The sequence below is a fragment of the Ambystoma mexicanum genome, chromosome 11 (genome assembly GCF_040938575.1).
Source record: "Ambystoma mexicanum isolate Mex_15411 chromosome 11, UKY_AmexF1_1, whole genome shotgun sequence".
Taxonomy (NCBI): domain Eukaryota; kingdom Metazoa; phylum Chordata; class Amphibia; order Caudata; family Ambystomatidae; genus Ambystoma; species Ambystoma mexicanum.
This window is the reverse complement of record NC_090934.1, coordinates 1,363,518,057-1,363,536,441: the sequence shown is the minus strand read 5'-3', so window position 1 is coordinate 1,363,536,441 and position 18,385 is coordinate 1,363,518,057. Positions and strand designations below refer to the sequence as shown.

The following is an 18,385-nucleotide window of genomic DNA, read 5'->3' as shown; positions in this document are numbered from 1 at the left end:
GAAGGAGGATGTGGGTTGTGGCTCTGAGCATGGGTTGATTGCACACAGCCATATTGCTGTTCCCTCTTATTGTGAGATTGCTTTGAAGGTCCACATGGAGAGGGGAGTCGGCAGAGGGCTCACAAATTAAAATCCTTCCCACTGCAGCCCCCATGTGTATTGCCACCAACCCAACCCTCCAAACTCCAACCTTGTCCAGTTGTCCCAGTAGGCACAAGAGATCAGGGAAAAATAAGTGTGCAATTACTAGGCATGCTAACTCCACCTCAACGACATCGCCCCTTGTGTAATCTAAAACTCATGCTACTAAACACCAGATCTCTGCCGAAACAAAACTTAGATATTTGCGACCTCACTGAAACCTGAGGGCATGAAGCAGCAGGGCCTTCCCTTGCCATACATGATGGCTGCTGCATGATTAGGAAAGATGGAAATGATACTAAGGGAGGGAGGAGTGGCCTTAATCCTCAAATCTGATCTCAATGTGTGGGAAAGTAAGGCCGAAACTATCCTCAGGTCTGGAATTCTATTGGTCAAGGTGGGTATCAGTCCTGAAACGACCTTGAATATTTTGTTATATAGGACCCCAACTCCAGATCCTAATTTCCCCTTACAGCTGAGCAACAAGTTGCTCTCCATTCTTAACCCCAATACCAAGCTGATTCTCCTTGGAGATTTTAATCTCTGGCTGCGGTACCACTCAGACGCTACTGCAGGAGCTTTGGAATCGAATCTGAAATCCTTAGGATTTTCACAGTGGATCACAGAGCCTACGCATATATAGGGTCACACCTTTGACTGGGTGGCCTCTCAACCTCAATTTAACTAAAACAGAAATCCTACCATGTCCCCGGTCAGATCACTTTTGTATTTATTTCCAAACCTGCATTTCCCTGTATGCCAAGAAACAAGTGGCCATTAAGGTCCCCAGTCGGGTTAGAACCTACATAAACCTGACTATGGAGAATCTCACACCTTGGGGCAAGTCCCTGAATGTCGAAATTCAGAACACGGAAATAGTCTTGAGGACATTACTTTCTGTCTAATGACGTCTCTTAAGTCTGTTACAGACACCTTAGCCCCTCTTGAGGACAAATGCCTGGTGAAGCGGAAAGTAAACTCCTGGTTTAATGATAATCTTTTAGAGCTTAAAGCAATACAAAATAAATCATTCTATGCCTGGAGACAAGACCGGCCCAGCCTAGTCTCGACAGTTATAAAAAAGTAGCGGTCATTTATAAAGCGGCAATTACTCTGGCGAAAAAGGAAGCTCTAGACCACAGAATACTAAATGCCACATCCAATAGTAAAGAATTATTCAAAATCTTAAAAGATCTTGAAACACCTAAAGGCCCCCATTAAGAATGAGACGTGGTGTTCAGACATTCAGTCTGCAATGTTTAAGAAACTTGAAAAAATCAGAGACTGTTGAAGAGAAAAAAGCGCTCTTGAACATAGAAGAATGTGAATCATAGTCTTCTACTGCACCTATAAGGGGTGAAAAATATCATGCCTTCAACTTCACTCCGGTTTCAGAATTGGATCTAGCAAAAATAATTTCCCAACTAAAAACCAGTAGCTGCAAGGCAGGCCCCTGCTCTGCCATAATGCTCACCCTTGCTCATCACAGCGCTCACCAAATTTGTTAACTCCTCCCTTGTCCAAAAGTGTGTTCCTCAGATTCTTAAACTCATGGATCACTCCCTTATTGAAGAAACCTAACTTCTGTCCCCTGACACATACCGACTATAGACCATTTTCCAATACAATGTTTTTACTGAAAATTGTTGACAGGGTTGCATATAAGCAAATTTCTCAACATCTCAATAGAGCCAAAATCCTACATAAGTTCCAATCGGGCTTTCGCTAAAATCATGGCGTTGAGACGGCACTCCTTACACTTCCCAACTGCTGCAAGCAATGGATGGCGGCCAATCGTCGTTGCTTATGATTTTAGACCTCTTGGCAGCATTTGACCTATTGGATCATTCCGATCCACCAGGTTAAGGGATATCGCGCATATCGCGCATTTTCTCAGCCAAAACCATACATAGGGTCTCATTCCTGAGCAACAGATTGGTGAGAGTGGCAAGTCAGTCAGCCGAAGGAGAACATACGCCTTTGCTTTATGGGGTCCTGTAGGGAGCGTGTGTGTCGCCATGCTTTTACAATATATTTATGGTCCCCTTCTTCCACATGTTGGAACAAGAGGGGATCCTTTTCTCAAATTACACAGATGACACGCAGTGCGTTATCCCCATTACAGAATCCCATGAGGTTGACAAACTTTACATCAATAAAGTTTATCTTGCAATACAAAGGTGGATGGTCACTAATGGAATGGCCCTGAACAGTGCAAAGACGGCGCTTCTGATTGTTGGCACTGAGGCCAAATTGGCTAAGACTTTTGGGTGTCATACTGGACAAAAACCGAACCATGAAGGCACAAATTAGCAGCATAGTTTCTACTTCCTCCTATTATATCAAATTGCTGCCTCATCTTCGCCCACTAATTTCTGAAGAAAACTCATAGGGTCCAAGATATACTACTGTTTCAGTCTCTTAGCTGGCATCACCCAAACCGTTCTCCATCGCCTTCAGGTAATACAGAATGGGGCGGTGAGAGTCATGAAAAGACTGAATCACAAAGATCACGTCTCGGATGCCAGACAGACCCTGCACTGGCTACCTGTACAAGCCAGAGTACACTTTAGGCTGCTATTTATCACCCAGAAATGCATTGTAGGGCATATGCCATATCTATTTAATGGATGCAGTGGTAGTAAAACCCACCTTGAGATCATTAGGATCCCATAACTTAAATGTCCTTAAAACCACTCGCTGCAAAACCAACAGAGTGCAGAATGGAGCCTTTAATATAACCGCTCCACTCGCCTGGAATGCCTTGTCCCCGGATCTCACAACTATTGAGTCAACGGATGTGTTTAAGAAAAAATGTGAAACTTTCTTTTATTCTGCTAGTCTCTTTGCGAGTCTCCCCTACATCCGGTGTCAGCTTACATTGTTCATGTCGTTTGTCTTTGTAGTCTGTGTCGCGCCCTTAAACCCTAGGGTACCGGGTGCACGCTATAAATCCATAAAACACAAACATAAACTTACCTACAGCTCAAATCCTCCTCCTGAAATAAGCCTGGCTGCTCTGCCATTCTACCAAACCTTTGGGTAGTACAGACTACTAAGAGTTGGCGCCTGTATACCAAGGGATGGTTTTAGAGAGAGAGAGAGAGAGAGAGAGAGAGGGAAATCATGCTATTAAAATTATTTATTGCGATGAATACAGTTGTCTGTAATGAATCCTTGATCTGTGGATGCTGAACCTGTACCTGCGTGAGGGCAATTTCAAGGTGTCCACCAATGCCCAGACCCGTGGATTAGTATTATACATTGAGACAAATGTTTTTTTAATTTTTTTTTTAACTAGACTCACCTGCTGCTCCTACAGGGGACGTCTGATGGAGGACTACAGTCATAGCCTGGCGTAGGTCTTCAAATGTAGCCATGCCGTATTTAGCTGTGTTCTTATTTATTGCATATGGGTTGAATTATTGGTTGATTTGTGTTTGAGTCATTGAATTTTTGAAAGTTTAATGTATTTACTTTCCTTATATTCTGAAGGTATTTGTCACTTAAACAGGAACTAGTACACACACGTTAGAATAGAAAAAATGTTAACTTTCCCTTTTCATTGACCGTGTCATTTCTGTTATAAGTTTAACTATGTTTTAAAAGCAAGAGGGATGTTTAAACACTATAAAAAAACAGCACTAGGTAATGGATCTCTTGATCGTGATCATAAGTTGCAGAACCAATTTGCACACTGCCCTGGTCGGTTTGCATTTAATTGTTGTATTCTCATCGTGGCTTTCATTTGATTTAGACTGCTTTTAGACTCTCCAGTCAGTTTTACTTCTGTATTTGAACAGCACAGTTGCCATTTCAACTAGATAAAATACAGACTTATTTAACTAAAAATGCACCAATTAAACAGTTAAACAGAGCTCACAAAATGCTTAATGGAAGAAGGAGGGGGGGCCACTACTTTTCAAACTCGCCATTTTACAGAAAGGGGTGGTTGGCAGGTGGGGTCACCCGCGGGTTCCTGCCAAAGGCAAAACAGACGCACAGACCGCCCCCTCCCAGAATGATAGAAAAAGGGCTAAGAAAGAAAAACCACAGTAGAAATGGTGAAAAAAGAAAGGAACCACCATGTTCGAACATAGGTGACCCTATTGTGCAATCTGCTTTAAGAAATAGCCCAATAGTTGGTAGAACATGTCCACTGCCACTAGCCATAACTATGGGGTTGTCCATGTGACTAAAAAGTCACAGGAGCAGAGAGAAGGGGGATACTAGGTATACCCTTAGCACTCCATATAGGGTGGTGTTTCTGTCCATAAGGTGCACTGTGCTGCAAAAGTTATACACAGATGCCTTTTTAAGAGCTATGGCAGAAATGGGACTCCATAGTTAAGATAAACACAGGGAACTGAGTTTCAAAAGTAAGAGCAAATAAGAATGAATGAGGGGAAAAGGCTCCCCTCAGTCAGGATAGAAAGAAAACGGTCCAGAAGTCCATCAAAAAAGTGCTGGGGGGTCTCACTAGGAGAGGGGTTCAAGCTGTTGGGAAGGAGGCAACCCTGTCCCACACCCCTAAGCGCTTTAGAGTGAGGCAAGCAGCATTTGAAACACTATGATGGGTTACGGGGGACAGTGGTATGATCCCTCCCCAATATAATCAACCCACATAGTATAGCCCAAGGCGCCAGTAAGACTGCCATTTTATGTAGATATTAGTAACCCTAGTTTGGAGACCAGGCCTGTTCGGCAAATGCAGCATTTCATGCACTAGGTCCTTACTGTGAGACGAGGGAAAACTCCAGCCATGCCCAAGCGCAAGGACAACCCACACCCCCAAACGCCATCAAGTTCATTCATTGACCTACCAGTGTTGCAAAGATGTTACCGCAGTGAATGTGCCCTGCACAGAGGAGGTTTGAGAGGGATGTGCAAATAACCTTAAACATTAATTTAGACGCAATTCAATTAATCTAACAACCCTGTGAAGCAGTGATGTAGCTTTTCTATTATGCTTCTTGGACATGTTTCTTCAGGAACGCACCAAAAAGTGGAGTGCACTGTTAGGCAAGATTGTATGTAGTTACCCTGTGGGAGACTACACCAGCCTTGTCTTGGCAATAGGTAACCCAACCTTTGATATAGGCCTGTGCTACACAAGTTGGTAGAGTGACTGAGCAACCAGGCTCATCTCAAGAGATGTCAATGTGAGATGTAGGGTTGTAACAGAGATTCACAGTGACAGGTATTCAAATAACACTTATACTCAAGGTTTCTTTATTAAAATATGTATTCATTTAACAGTCAGTTTTAAAATAAGCCTTCTTTAGAAGGGGCAATATGCAACACTTAAATATACTTTAGAAATACACTCCTTCAGTTAAGTAAGTGGATACCCTTTTGGGATATCGCACACACTTCCTACACCCTGAGGTGACTTCAGTAGCTAGGACACTATGGACATTGATATATCACTTTACACTTGAATGCAATACTGGAGTTGTGGGAAAAGGTTAGGGAAGAAAACAAAGGTTAACACATTTATCCAAACAAGTACTTCACAATCCCCCAATGAAATATAGGTTAACCCTTTTCCAGCTATACAAGTAAGGTATGTATGAATTTTTGAGGGGCAGATACGTGCAAAGTCAGAGGTTAAGAAGAGTCTTCAGGAAGCCAGGACAGCCAATGTCAATGGAACAAAGTCCAGGGGAGCTGAGGCACTTCTTGAGGCAAGCACAAAAGTCTTGCACAGTGTTGAAGAGTTTTTGTAGTAAAAGAATCGCTGTTGGGCCACAAGCTGGGAGGCTTGTGAAAAGCAAAGCTGCAAGCAACTCTGCAAAGGGCAGCCAATGCAAGCCTCCAGTGAGAGCAAGCAAGCAAGCTACACACAACAAGAGGTAAGTAAGTACCTTGAATCTGAAGAAAAGGTTCCAGCTGACTTCTATTCCTGTTGTAGTCCTGCAGATCCTGTTGTTCCTGGGCCTCAGTCATGGGGACAAGAGGGAAGACACCTGGGGACTCCTGCTCTACGGTTTGAAGGTCTGCGGCGGCAATGACACAATTCAGTTCTGCGGCACTTTGCAGTTTCAGCTACTCGCAAATAGCACCACTGCGGTTCTTGGACAACTTGTGGGCTCTCCTTGCTTCTGGGGTCCAGCACTCGGTTGAGGTGGCTCAGGCTTGGATGGTCCTGCTTTGATGAAATCCAGAGGATCTTCCAGGAGCTCTGGTTTGGCTTAAAAACGATGCACTCGATTCTGGTGTTCCTGTCCCCTGGGACTCGGTTCCAGCAGCAGTGTAGTAGTACAGCCAGCAGGGAGAGGGGTTCCAGTCAAGTTCGTCTTGGGGTCAGTTGGTCCCACCAACTTTGAGGGAAGAAGTTGTCAGTCCGGGCTTCTCTAGTCGATTCGAAATATGGAGCTTCAGCACTGCAGCAGGGCTTCCCCGGGCAAACCAATGGCACAGGCGGGTGCAGCAAGCTTCTCTTCCAGTTACTTCTTCAGTTCCTTTGTCCAGTGGTCGACTTTGCCTTCCTTGCAAAAGACCTCGCCTTTTATGAAAGTTTCTCCCATTCATTCGCAGCTTGGCTGTCACTCACACAGCAGGGTGGCTGTCCTCCAACGACAGCCAGCCAGCCAATCACAGTTGGGTGCATTCCTGTAACCAAGTTTCAGGAACCTCCCTCGCTTCCTGCCCTGCCGGACACGCTGGAGCCAGAGGCGGGTTTCACTAGTGAATCCCGCCAAAAACAAAACTAACAAAGGGACCAAACCTGGTTTGGCGCGCAGAGTAAATCTCAAGAAGGACCTTACAAACAAGAAAATGGGCACCCATAGGTGCAATTCTGCAGCTGCAAATTCAACCTGCGGTAAAAACGCACAGTGGTAGAATAAGATTCAACCACGGCCACCAGCCATTAATTGTAGTAAGGGTAACATAAAAATGTTACATGAGAAAGTACACCAAGTGGATACTAAGTATCCCCCAGCACTCCATGTACGATGGGTCTACAAAGAGAAAAAGTTAAGTTAAGTCAGTTTCACTTTACTACTCTTGGAAACAGTAGTTTATCCAAGAGAAGGTATTTAAACCTTAACAGAAATCCAAAGGACTTCTCTGTGACACTACACTGAAGATGCTGTGTGTCAAAATGTAAAGATGATGCCTATGGAGTTTCAGACTCCAAAACCAAAAGAAACAGAGTCCAAATCAGATCAAAAATACATGAGGGAGAGAAAAAGGTCTCACTAACTCAGGATACAAATTAAAAGTCCTAAAGTCCAGCAAAAGAGCTGGCGGTCTCTAAGGTAGAAGGGAATTGGCACAGAAATGTGAATTCTGCCTAGCATGCGCTCTACCAGTGGCCACCACATACTCTCCGCATCAGTTCCTTAAATGAAAACCTTTGTGACAGACAATGGGGTGGCAGTGTGAAGAGACCATTTTACTTTAACATTTAGTTTGTGTGTCTGTGTGATTCTTTTATTTGCTTTTCAATGTCCTATACAATAATGACATGTTCTAATGTTCTCTCTAGCTACCATTAACCTAAATTCTATGAATGATGGTTGGTATGGAGGACTGAAAGAAGGAATTCAGCAGCAACAGAACCAACTTGTATGGGTCTCGGAGTGCAAGGTAAAGTGATGCTATGTTCCCAGTGATTGTATTTTAGTTTGAATGTTTTCCATCCATTTGTCACTGTTTTAAAAAATGTTTAGTGGGTGGGACAGTTGTCTTATCAGTATTTTGTAACACATCTCCCAAGATTGCCAAATGATCACTCTTAGTGGAGATTTTCTAAATTTCACTTAATCTAGGACTCCATAAACTATTGCCTTAGTGTACAGAGCCCCAATTTCTAGTCCAAGTCTGTTCTACTCAAGGCACTGGTAGTATGGAAAAGCAGCCAGGCTTATCTTAGCAGGCAGATGTGAGTTGTAGGTAAGTACAAATAACGTATATACATAGGCCCAAACAAACTCTTACACACATGTAGTTATATCAGAAATAGTTACTTTATTTTATATAAACAAGGTAAAGTTAATTCTTCATTTAAGTACTGTTTCAAACTAATAAGCACAATAGGAAATAAATGCAATATTTCAAGTGAGTAAACCACAATGTAAAAGACTTAGGGGGTAATTCATAGAATTCAGCCTCAAGTGGCGCACGCGGCTGGCACACGGATTTCAACATCCATTACCAGCCGTGGCGCAGAATGGCGCAGCGACCCTGCAGCAGCACCAGTTACGCCCCCAACCCCTCCCCGTGCGCCATGTACAGCGCACAAATCCCGTACATGGCGCACAGTCCCCCAACCACGAAAACGCCGGTAATACTCCCCGCGCACCCCTCCGAATACACGTACCCCACTGCGCGGGAAGTTTCACGCGTGATTGGGCCTGTGCGAGCGGGGTACGTGTATTTTGGGGGTGCATGGGAAGTTTCACACACGATCGGGCCTGTGCGAGCGGGGTACGTTTATTTCAGGGATGCGCGGGAAGTTTCACGCGCAATCGGCCCTGTGCGAGCGGGGTACGTGTATTTCTGGGGTTCGCGGGAAGTTTCACACGCGATTGGGCATGTGCGAGCGGGGTACGTGTATTTCGGGGATGCGCGGGAAGTTTCACACGCGATAGGTCCTGTGGGAGCAGGGTACGTGTATTTCGGGGGTGCGCAGGAAGTTTCACACGCGATCGGCCCTGTGGGAGCGGGGTACGTGTATTTCGGGGGTGCGCAGGAAGTTTCACACACGATCGGCCCTGTGCGAGCGGGGTACGTGTATTATTGGGGTGCGCGGGAAGTTTCACACGCGATTGGGCCTGTGCGAGCGGGTTACGTGTATTTCGGGGGTGCGCGGGAAGTTTCACACGCGATCGGCCCTGTGCGAGCAGAGTACGTGTATTACTGGGGTGCGCGGGAAGTATCACATGCGATTTCGCTGTCAGAGCGGGTACGTGTATCCAGTGGGGTGCGCGGGGAGTCCCACACGTGAATTGGCAGTGTGAGTCCTCCCAGGTGTGCCCTCTACCCCCTCCACAGCCCTTGCAGGCAACCCACACCACAGGGGACTACCCTGCACCCTTGTCATGTCCCGCACTCAGCCCATCCACCCTGGGCATGACCCCCAGCCAGCCCATATGTCACCTTCCACTAGTGATCACCAACCCATGTCCCCCACCACCCCCACCAGTGAGGGGCACCTGCCAGCAGGCCCCGACTCATGTCCCCCAGCACCCCCACCCCCAGCAGTGAGCCACAGGCCCCGACTCATGTCCCCCAGCACCCCCACCCCCAAGCAGTGATGGGCACCTGCCAGCAGGCCCCGACTCGTGTCCCCCAGCACCCCCACCCCCCCCAGCAATGATGGGCACCTGCCAGCAGGCCCTGACTCATGTCCCCCAGTACCCCACGCCCCAGCAGTGATGGGCACCTGCCAGCAGGCCCTGACTCATGTCCCCCAGGACCCCCACCACCAGCAGTGATGGGCACCTGCCAGCAGGCCCCGACTCATGTCCCCCAGCATCCCCACCCCCCAGCAGTGATGGGCACCTGCCAGCAGGCCCCGACTCATGTCCCCCAGCATCCCCCCCCCCAGCAGTGATGGGCACCTGCCAGCAGGCCCCGACTCATGTCCCCCAGCATCCCCACCCCCCAGCAGTGATGGGCACCTGCCAGCAGGCCCGACTCATGTCCCCCAGCACCCCCAGCAGTGAGCCTCAGGCCCAGACTTATGTCCCAACAAACCACATGTCCTAACAAAACAGACCCATGTCCCGAAAGCCAACCCTAATCCCTCTTGCCCCCAGTCCAAGCATGCAACCATCCACATAACCCACATTACCCATGCCATGATAGATGAAATGAACCACCATGCCCATGCAGGAATGCACAACGTAGCCACACAGTGGCAACACATGACTGAGGAAATGTTCAATGAGACATGCACAAAACCAATTACAGAACACACCACCAATTCTGAAGTAATAAAAAATGTATTCAAAACATAAATAACTGACTTTGAGGAATAGTGAACTGAAAATCAATGCACAATGACCGAAGTAAAAAAAAATTGTAAATCCAATAAAGTTAAAAAAAAAAAAAAAGAAAAATCACGTAGAATAAAAGTGGTCCATTGCCAATGTCCATAATAAAAACATAATACAAATAAAAAAAAACATTGATCCAGGGGAATATAGAAAAAGAAAGTATGTACAAGTCTGCAACTATATACAATGTAAGTCCAAATGGTCCATGATCCACAAACAAAAGGAAACCTACAAAAAAGTCCTAGTAAGAAAAAACTATATACACACGAAGTGGAGCAATGTCCATTAACTCCAAATTAAAAGAACAAAGGAAACCTAACACTATCTAACTATATACAATGGCGGTGGGCAAGTCCTGCTGCTCACTCTGTGATGTCCCGGGCCAGGGCATCATCAAACTCCATGTCGATGTCCTGAAGGCGGGCCTTTGCCCTGGCCCTGAGGTCTCGCAGCGATGCACTCATGGCCTGTTCCAACTCCCTGCGAGTTGCCTCGAGGCACTCTGCCCGCCTCAACGCCTGATGCATGGAGAACTCCGCCCTGACCATGGTGAGCCACGCCTCTTCCGACCGCCGCCGCTCCACTCTTCCGCTCTGGCCCAAGCGCAGCCACACAGAAGACACACCCATTCCAGGGTTCTCCTGCCCTCTGGCCGATGCCTGCCCCTCTGTCGATGGCCCCGAGCCATCATTGCTCCCACCTAGAGCCTGCTGCTGTTGCTGCTGTCCATGTGCCCTGTCCGATGCCTGCACATCCTCCATCTGCTGGACTCCAGTTGTTGGGGTGTCCACCCCTGCTGGACTGCTGACTCCCAACTGTGGCAGGGATGGGATCTCCACCAAGCTGGCTGTGTTGGTCAGGCCAGGTCCACAGGGGGCCCTGGTGGAATCTGGGCCGGAAGACGGCAGGGAGAACGACTGGCGCATAGTCTTCACAGAGGAGGAGAGGTCCGCCAGAGTGCGCGCCACATGTAGAAACCCACCGACCAGGGCCCCTCCCAACAGTGCCACGTCGTGACGCTGCTGTTCGTGATGGCGTGCGTGCTCCACCCAGGAAGCACGCACGTCATCACGAATGTCACGTGTGCGCAACGCGACACCAACCAGGACGGAGCCCATACGGTCGTGGGACCCCTCGTCCGCAGGTAGTGGAGAGGCAGATGACGTGGCACTCCCTCCTACCCCCCCAAACCCCCCTGCCCCCAACCTGCGGACAGGGCATCCCTGCTGGTGCATGGTGGTGCAGTCACAGAGTCAAGGACAGCGACATGCACAGGCCCCTACGCGGTGACCTGTGCTGCCTCCTGACCCTGGACTGCACCACTTGCACCATTGGTACTACCCCCCCAGGCCCCATGTGCGGCTCAGTAGCGGGCTCCTCCACCTCCTCTGTGGAGACCACCAACCTGGATGTTTCCACACCGTCATCCGCCATTGCAAGCCCCTGTTGGAGCTCACCCGGCCCTTCCGCTACAGCGGTAGTGGCAGACGCAGCACCAGCCCCCTCGCTCACAGATGTTGGCAATTCCTGGGAGGGTGGCTGGGCCTTGCGTCGCTGCCCGGTGGATGCATCCCCGCCGCTTGACTGCACAGCGCCGTCTTCGCCCTCTTCTTCATTTGACGCTGTGTACAGGGAGACATAGAACACAAGCATCAGGGTACAGTACAATATTCCCCTAGACAGGACGCAATAACACGTGAGTGCTACTGTCAAATGTCACTTCCATCCTGTCCCTCCACAACACATGGGTGAATGCACGCAACACACATGCAGAAACAGTCCTGGCGCCTACAATCAACATCAGCATCCATGTACAAGGGCCTCTGTTAACCAAAATGTTGACTTCAAACTCACATGCATCATGGCTCACACTGGTCCCATGCGCACACATCCCCGGAGAGTCATGCATCATGGCTTGTACACCACAGACACAGTGGATAGACACAGTGGATACAATGGTGACCGCACTGCATGAGTGAATCTACACATCACAGACATGTGTCATGATACATGATATGATATGGCATTAATAACGCGCCTATACACAAGTGTTTCAAGGCGCGACGAAGCAAGGGGGGGGGACAAAGGGAGGCCATAACGATCTTACTAGGCCAGGTGTCATTCAGATCGTGCAAGTGCATGGGAAGGGGTTGGGGGGACAGGAAGAGTGTAAGGGGGGAAAAGGGAGAGGGGGGAAGTGCAGTACATGGGAAGTGGAAAAAAATAAGATAACTAAAACACATAAAATAAAACAGGCAATACCAGGAATTGCGGACAAGTGCTGGAAAGGGGACTGAAGGGATACAGAAACATTCCCAAGTGCAGGGGTTGCCATGGAGGCAGTGCAGGTGGGCAGTTGACAGGGGCTGGCCCAGAGATCAGAGGGGTGGCCAGGTAACCAGTGCAATTTCAGTCAGGAGTTCAGCAAGGGAGGGGAGGAGAGAAAGCAGAAGCAAAGAGGAAGGTTTTGAGGTGTTTCCGGAACCGGAGGTGGTTCTCCTCTAGTTTCAGGGAGGCAGGAAGGCTGTTCCAGAGAGAGGCCCCTGCCGAAGAGAGTGATCTGCCACCAACTCGTGTGACCTGTCACCATGGCGTTTCAAAGTCACACACACACACACTTCTCAGACACACACACATGTGCACCATACATGTACAGGACAGCAGCACCCATCCCTCACCCCCCCCCCTCCATGTCCAAGAACAGACAGGCATGCATTCATGTGTGCATTCCGCATACAGCTCCACATGTTGCATTGGAACACATGCACCATCCATGTGGTTCACACATTACTGGTCTGACATGCATGGCCATGATGTCCCTGCACACACACATCCATACATGGCCTATGTCACATATACAGACAAGTATCAGACTACCAGCACACTGCAACATGCCCTGCCTCACACAGCAATGCTTTCCCACTTACCGCTCAACTCCAGACGGGTCTGCATCTGAAGGATCTGGGCGTGGAGCGCTGGGGCTAGGTGTTCCAGGACCCTCATCTGGATGTCACTCATACTGCCCCGGCCCCCCTCTGCGAGGCGCCGGGCCTTGTAGAGGGTCCTGGACCTCAGGTCCTCCCAGCGCTTCTTGACGTGCTTCATGTCGCGGGTTGCCATCTCCTCCGTGTTGATGGCAAACACTGCATCCTCCCAGATCCTCAACCGTCCTTCCTTGTTGGCGCGTGATGTTCCACCAGGACACCAACTTCCTTCTCACTGAAGCTGGTGGCCCTCTGCCTCTGACTGGGGGTCGCCAATGGTCTCAGATGGTGTTTGCCCCGACATGGCGACCCCCGAGGCAGGCTTGGGTGGGCAACTGGGTCCTGGGGCTGGGCTGTGGAGCGATGGTATCCCAGTCGGGAGTCTTCTGTTCCAGCAGGGGTGGACACAGCAACTGGACCCATGCAGATGGCTGACGTGCAGGCACCAAATAGCAGGGCACGTGGGCAGCAGGCAGATAGCAGCAGATGGCTGGTGGGAGCGTGCTCGGGGCTCTTGGGGGCAGGAAAATGGCCTTTTGGGCAGGCGCGTGGTCTTCCGTGTGTATTCGCGTGGCCAGCTTGATACTGAGTGATTTGGCACGTGAAAAAATTGCATGTCAGTGTGTAATCCGAGGAAAGGCCCTTAGTGCGTAAGTGACGTTACGCACGCAGGCTTTGCCCACAACAAGGGTGCATAGTGAATCAGCACGTGAGAAAACTGCACGTCACCGTGCTATTGTAGGAAAGGGCCTCAGCGTGTAAGCGCGTAAGTGACGTTTCACGTCTGGGCTGGCTTAAAAGGTACAAGTATCACGCTATTTCCTTGTATGTGCATTTTGTGGAGAGCAAGCAGGTGTTTCTTTTACTTCTTGTCGGTTCACACGCAATTACTTCACAATGTTTCCAGTTCGTACTCCCTGTTTCCTCAGACTGCGTTCTTTTCTTCTTTTGGCGTGGGTGTTGCCTACGCCACACGCGTGTCTTTTTCACATTCTTTTTCAAGGCAGACGGTGAGTCGCACACGTATTTCCCAACGTGTGTCGAGTACCCCTTCAGTGGTCATTGTAGGCTGCGTGTAACACGCGTATGCTTATTTTTGTGTTTCTGGGTGCCACAGCGTAGTGCGGGGTTATTTTTCCGCGCACGTGGTCTACCAGGGGTTGCGTGCACGTGTGCTTTTGTTTTTGGGGTGCCTGTGTGTTTGCGTGACCTGTCATCTTCCCCCAGGGGTCACATACAGACTTGCCAGAGCACTAGGGTACGAATTCCATCTAGTACCCTACCCCTTTCACCCCAATTGCCCAGGACAATTGTTTACTGTAACTCTCATACGCACAACATCAGTGCCATGGTTGGGAGGCAACCAAGCAGTAAGGAAGGCAAAGGTGGCCGACCTCCAAAATGTGGGCGTGGTAGGGGACGTGGCCAGGATTTGCAGGGTGCACCTAGACCCTGTGTGGAGGACCAATCAGGGACACCCATGCCCCCCCCATGGTTGTGGGAAACGTAGCTGATACCATCCCAGCTCAGCCCTTGTTGGACCGCCCCATTTTGGCACCTGAACCGGCACAGGATGACTCCCAGGCTGACTTCCAGGTCAGCAAGTCTAAGCCACGTGTGGCGGTGCAAGTTGCTGTCACCAGGCCAAGTGGATCTGGGGCAGCATTGTCATCTGCTGCCCCAAGTAGGCAGGGTGGGGAGGCTTCAGGGGAAGCTGCAGCTCTATCCACCCCAGCTCTGAGTCTCCCAACCGGGACAGTGTCGGTCCAGGTCCATCAAACCGACGTTGTCGCTGCCAACATCACTCTGCAGCCAATGCCTGCACCAAGACCTATGGTCATTGTGCCTTCGCACACTTCTAGTACCCAGTCCACCTGCGCTTCTGCCCCTACTGACCAGAGCGGCGTGAGCCACTCAGGAACAGCACCACCTTTGAAAAAGAAGGGTGCTCTTGCACTACAGGCTGAGACCCCAGACACGGCTACACACTCTGGCACGTCAAGGAAGTCTAGCTTTAATGATGCCAAACTGGATGCACTTGTGGCCTATGTGTCGGCACATAGCCGCGAAATGGTGGTGACTGCAGGGTGCAAGACCACACCTGGTCAACGTAGGGCACACTGGCAGACCATCGCGGACCACATTAGTGCCCTTGGATTTGTGAGGCGCACAGCTGATGATTGCTACAAGCGGTGGAATGACCTGAAACGCAGAGCAAAGAACAAGCTGGCCTCAAATCATGCCTCTACTCTGGTGACTGGCGGTGGGTCTCCACCAGAGGACAACCAACTCACTGAGCAGGAGTCTGTTGCTGCTGGAACCTTCGTCATAGAAGAACAGATCCAAGGCGTGGGAGACCTACCAGATTACGACGCATTGTCCGGTGAGTGCCCATGCATGTGTGTGTAATCCATGTGGATGTTGTTTGGGTGACGGGTTCTGATTGAGTGCCAGGTGAGGGTGTGTAGTCCTGAGTGGTATGGGTCACCCATGTGCTTCCTCCAAAACATTCAGCGGCCTTGGATTTGGGTATGACAGTATCCCTTCTGCCCACAGTAGCCAATTGGCGCCACATTACTGCATTTGCCCTTGAACTGTCATCTTGCAACAACATGTTCTGAATTTTTCAGTGTTCATTCAGGCTGATTGTTTCAATTCTCCGATTTTTGCAATGCATTTTTCAGCCCTAATGCCACATATGTGACATGTTTCTGTCATTGATTACACCCCACATTGGCCCACATTTGTTACCTTGTTGTGTGAATGTTTAGACCAATCAGGTTGATTGAGTATTGGCCTGCTCACATTAATGTTTGGGGCCTGTTTGAATGTGGAACATGATAGTTGTTTCCTATCATGTTGAAGTGAGCAACCATTAATGTGTACATCTGCCTGCAATCACTGTATTATTGTACACTGGATGTGTTGCAGTGTGTGGCGCATGCGTATTTTGTCACAATATTTAGCATTTTCCATCTCATGTCCATCTCACATGGATGGGTGACAGTACTCATTCACTGACATATGGCTGTACTTGTCAAATGTACCATGGCTAGGCTACATGCCATCTGTGTGCTGGCATGTGTCATGTATGTGTATTGGACATGCCACACACAGGCTAATGTGTGATGCCAGTGCTACCCAGCATGCAGCAAATGTGTTGCTTTTCCATCTTGGTGTCCTCAGTGTCTGCTTTTTGCCTCCCCTTCCAACTCATTGACAGTGCATGCATGCCAGGGTTATTGTCATGTTGGACATGTGTAAATCATGTACTGGATCTCTGGCTTGTAAGGCCTATGTGTGTGCTATGGTGCTCATGCCTGTTTCCATTTGTTGTCTCATGTTTTTGCATGTGGTGACGCACTTGATGCTGTAGAGGTGGAGGAGATGGTGCGGACCCAGGAGGTATCTCGGGCACGACCGGGCTCCAGTGGAGGACACGGTGTAGTGCTGGGTGAAAACCCAATCTTATTGCAGACCATACTGTCCAGTGGTGTCTCTGGTTGTACCTCCCCAGACCTCTATGATTCAGGTGCTGAATCGGATGATGAGACTAATGTGCTGTCGCAGGTGAGTGTTTCTGGCAGGGATATTCTGTTCTGTCCAACCCACCTGCACCAGGGGTAGAACCCTCTATGGGGATGTCAGTGTTGGTAACTCCGCCTTTGGCGGTTACGGATGCAGGGTCACACTCTGCAACATCTGATCCTGTTCCTGGGCCAGCAGATCAGAGGGAGAATGCAGCCCTGCAGCCTCAGGCAGTGCCTGCACAGCAAGGTGCAGATCGCCGTTGCCCCAAACAGGTGTGGTACCCGCCGACGCGGTGGCAGTGTGCCACCAGGCAATACTGTATGGGAAAACTCCATGTACGGTATTGCAGCACAACAGGGAGCATCAGTTGAAATGATGGCTCAGGCAATGGAGACGGTGGCCACTTCCATTCTCCCCCCTGAAAGGCAGATGGAGCAACAACAGCAGGCAACAGATTATTTGCCAATCACACAGGGAAGACATGTTGGTGTCCAACATGGACAGACAGGCGGCACTGGAGACTCTGCAGGAAGCCATGTCTGTGGAGTTACAGGGCCACAGGGAAGCCCTGAGGTTAGAACTCCAGTTCCTCAGGCAGACTCTAAGTGAACTTGAGGCTTCCCGAAATTTAAGGTCAGAACAGCAGCTGGAGCAGCTCACATGTTCGCTCTCAGCTGAGCTGCAGGCAACTCGGGAGGAGATCCGGGCATCACGCAAGGCCATGCGTGCAGAAATGCAAGCAACCCGTGAGGTGCTGCATGGGGATCTCCGCACTATCATCCTGCAGAATCAGACCTTCAACACCCGCATGCTTGCTGCCATGGAGGACCATACCAGGGCTTTGCGTGGGCTGCCTCCCATAGCACCACCACCTTCTGATGCAGAAGCAGAGGGTGAAGAGCGCGACAGCAGCAGTGCTCCCACAATAGCGTAGCCGTGCAGGCCATGGGCCCATGGAGGTATTTTTTTTTCCGCAACATCCACGCAAGTGGCTGTTGTTGTGCACCCTGTCCTCGAACCTCCTGGGTACCCCCCCCCCTCCTTTCCCCACATGGCCATTTTTGATTATTTTTTGTGTTTTACAGTGTGTTGCCTTGTGTGGCTCCCGTGAGCATCCACTGTGTATTCCAGCTGGGCACATGTAGGTTTGTCCTGTGTTTGGGTTAGATGCTTGGGTTCCTGACACACACACACCCCTCCTGCTTCCCTTTCCTTGGGCTTGCAAAGGGTGTGACCAAGTGACAGTGACTTACACAGTGACATTGGGCTCCCATGAGCTGTGTGGGCAGTCTTTAGTCAAAACCGTGTGTACATCCCTAGTGGGGATTGTTGTTGTATTGAACACTGCATGGTGTATTGATATGTGCTTGTGCATCCATGTCTTCCTCCTTATTCACAGGTACCTTCTTCATGTCTTCACAAGGCCGTCTCCTTTGCGGATGAAGTTCATGTTGTATGCAGTACACTGACACATTTGCCTGACGTCAACACACTGTAGTGTAGTGTGCTGGCTTATTCAGTTGTAAAACTTGCACTACTTTGAGTTTGTACTGTCATATATTGGCAATGTTTCATGCTGTGTTGCTGTATTGTGTTGCTGGTAAGTATTTGGTCATGTGTGCTGTTTGTTATTGATTACTGGGAGCATATTGTCTGTGGCCTGTTTCCAGTTGGGACAGTGCACTTTGTGACACTTGTGTCATGTGTTGTGCATTCCTT

The 18,385-nt window shown here is 49.4% G+C and overlaps 1 protein-coding gene across 8 annotated transcripts in view; it reads left to right on the top strand.

Moving 5' to 3' along the window:
• Positions 1-18,385, top strand: part of TJP1 (tight junction protein 1) — a 2,827,266-nt gene that overhangs the window by 2,362,608 nt on the left and 446,273 nt on the right. For all 8 annotated transcript variants that reach the window (XM_069624936.1, XM_069624933.1, XM_069624931.1 and 5 more), the window contains one exon: positions 7,637-7,737. In XM_069624936.1, coding sequence (XP_069481037.1) covers positions 7,637-7,737 — 101 coding nt within the window. The remainder of the gene's footprint in view (positions 1-7,636; positions 7,738-18,385) is intronic.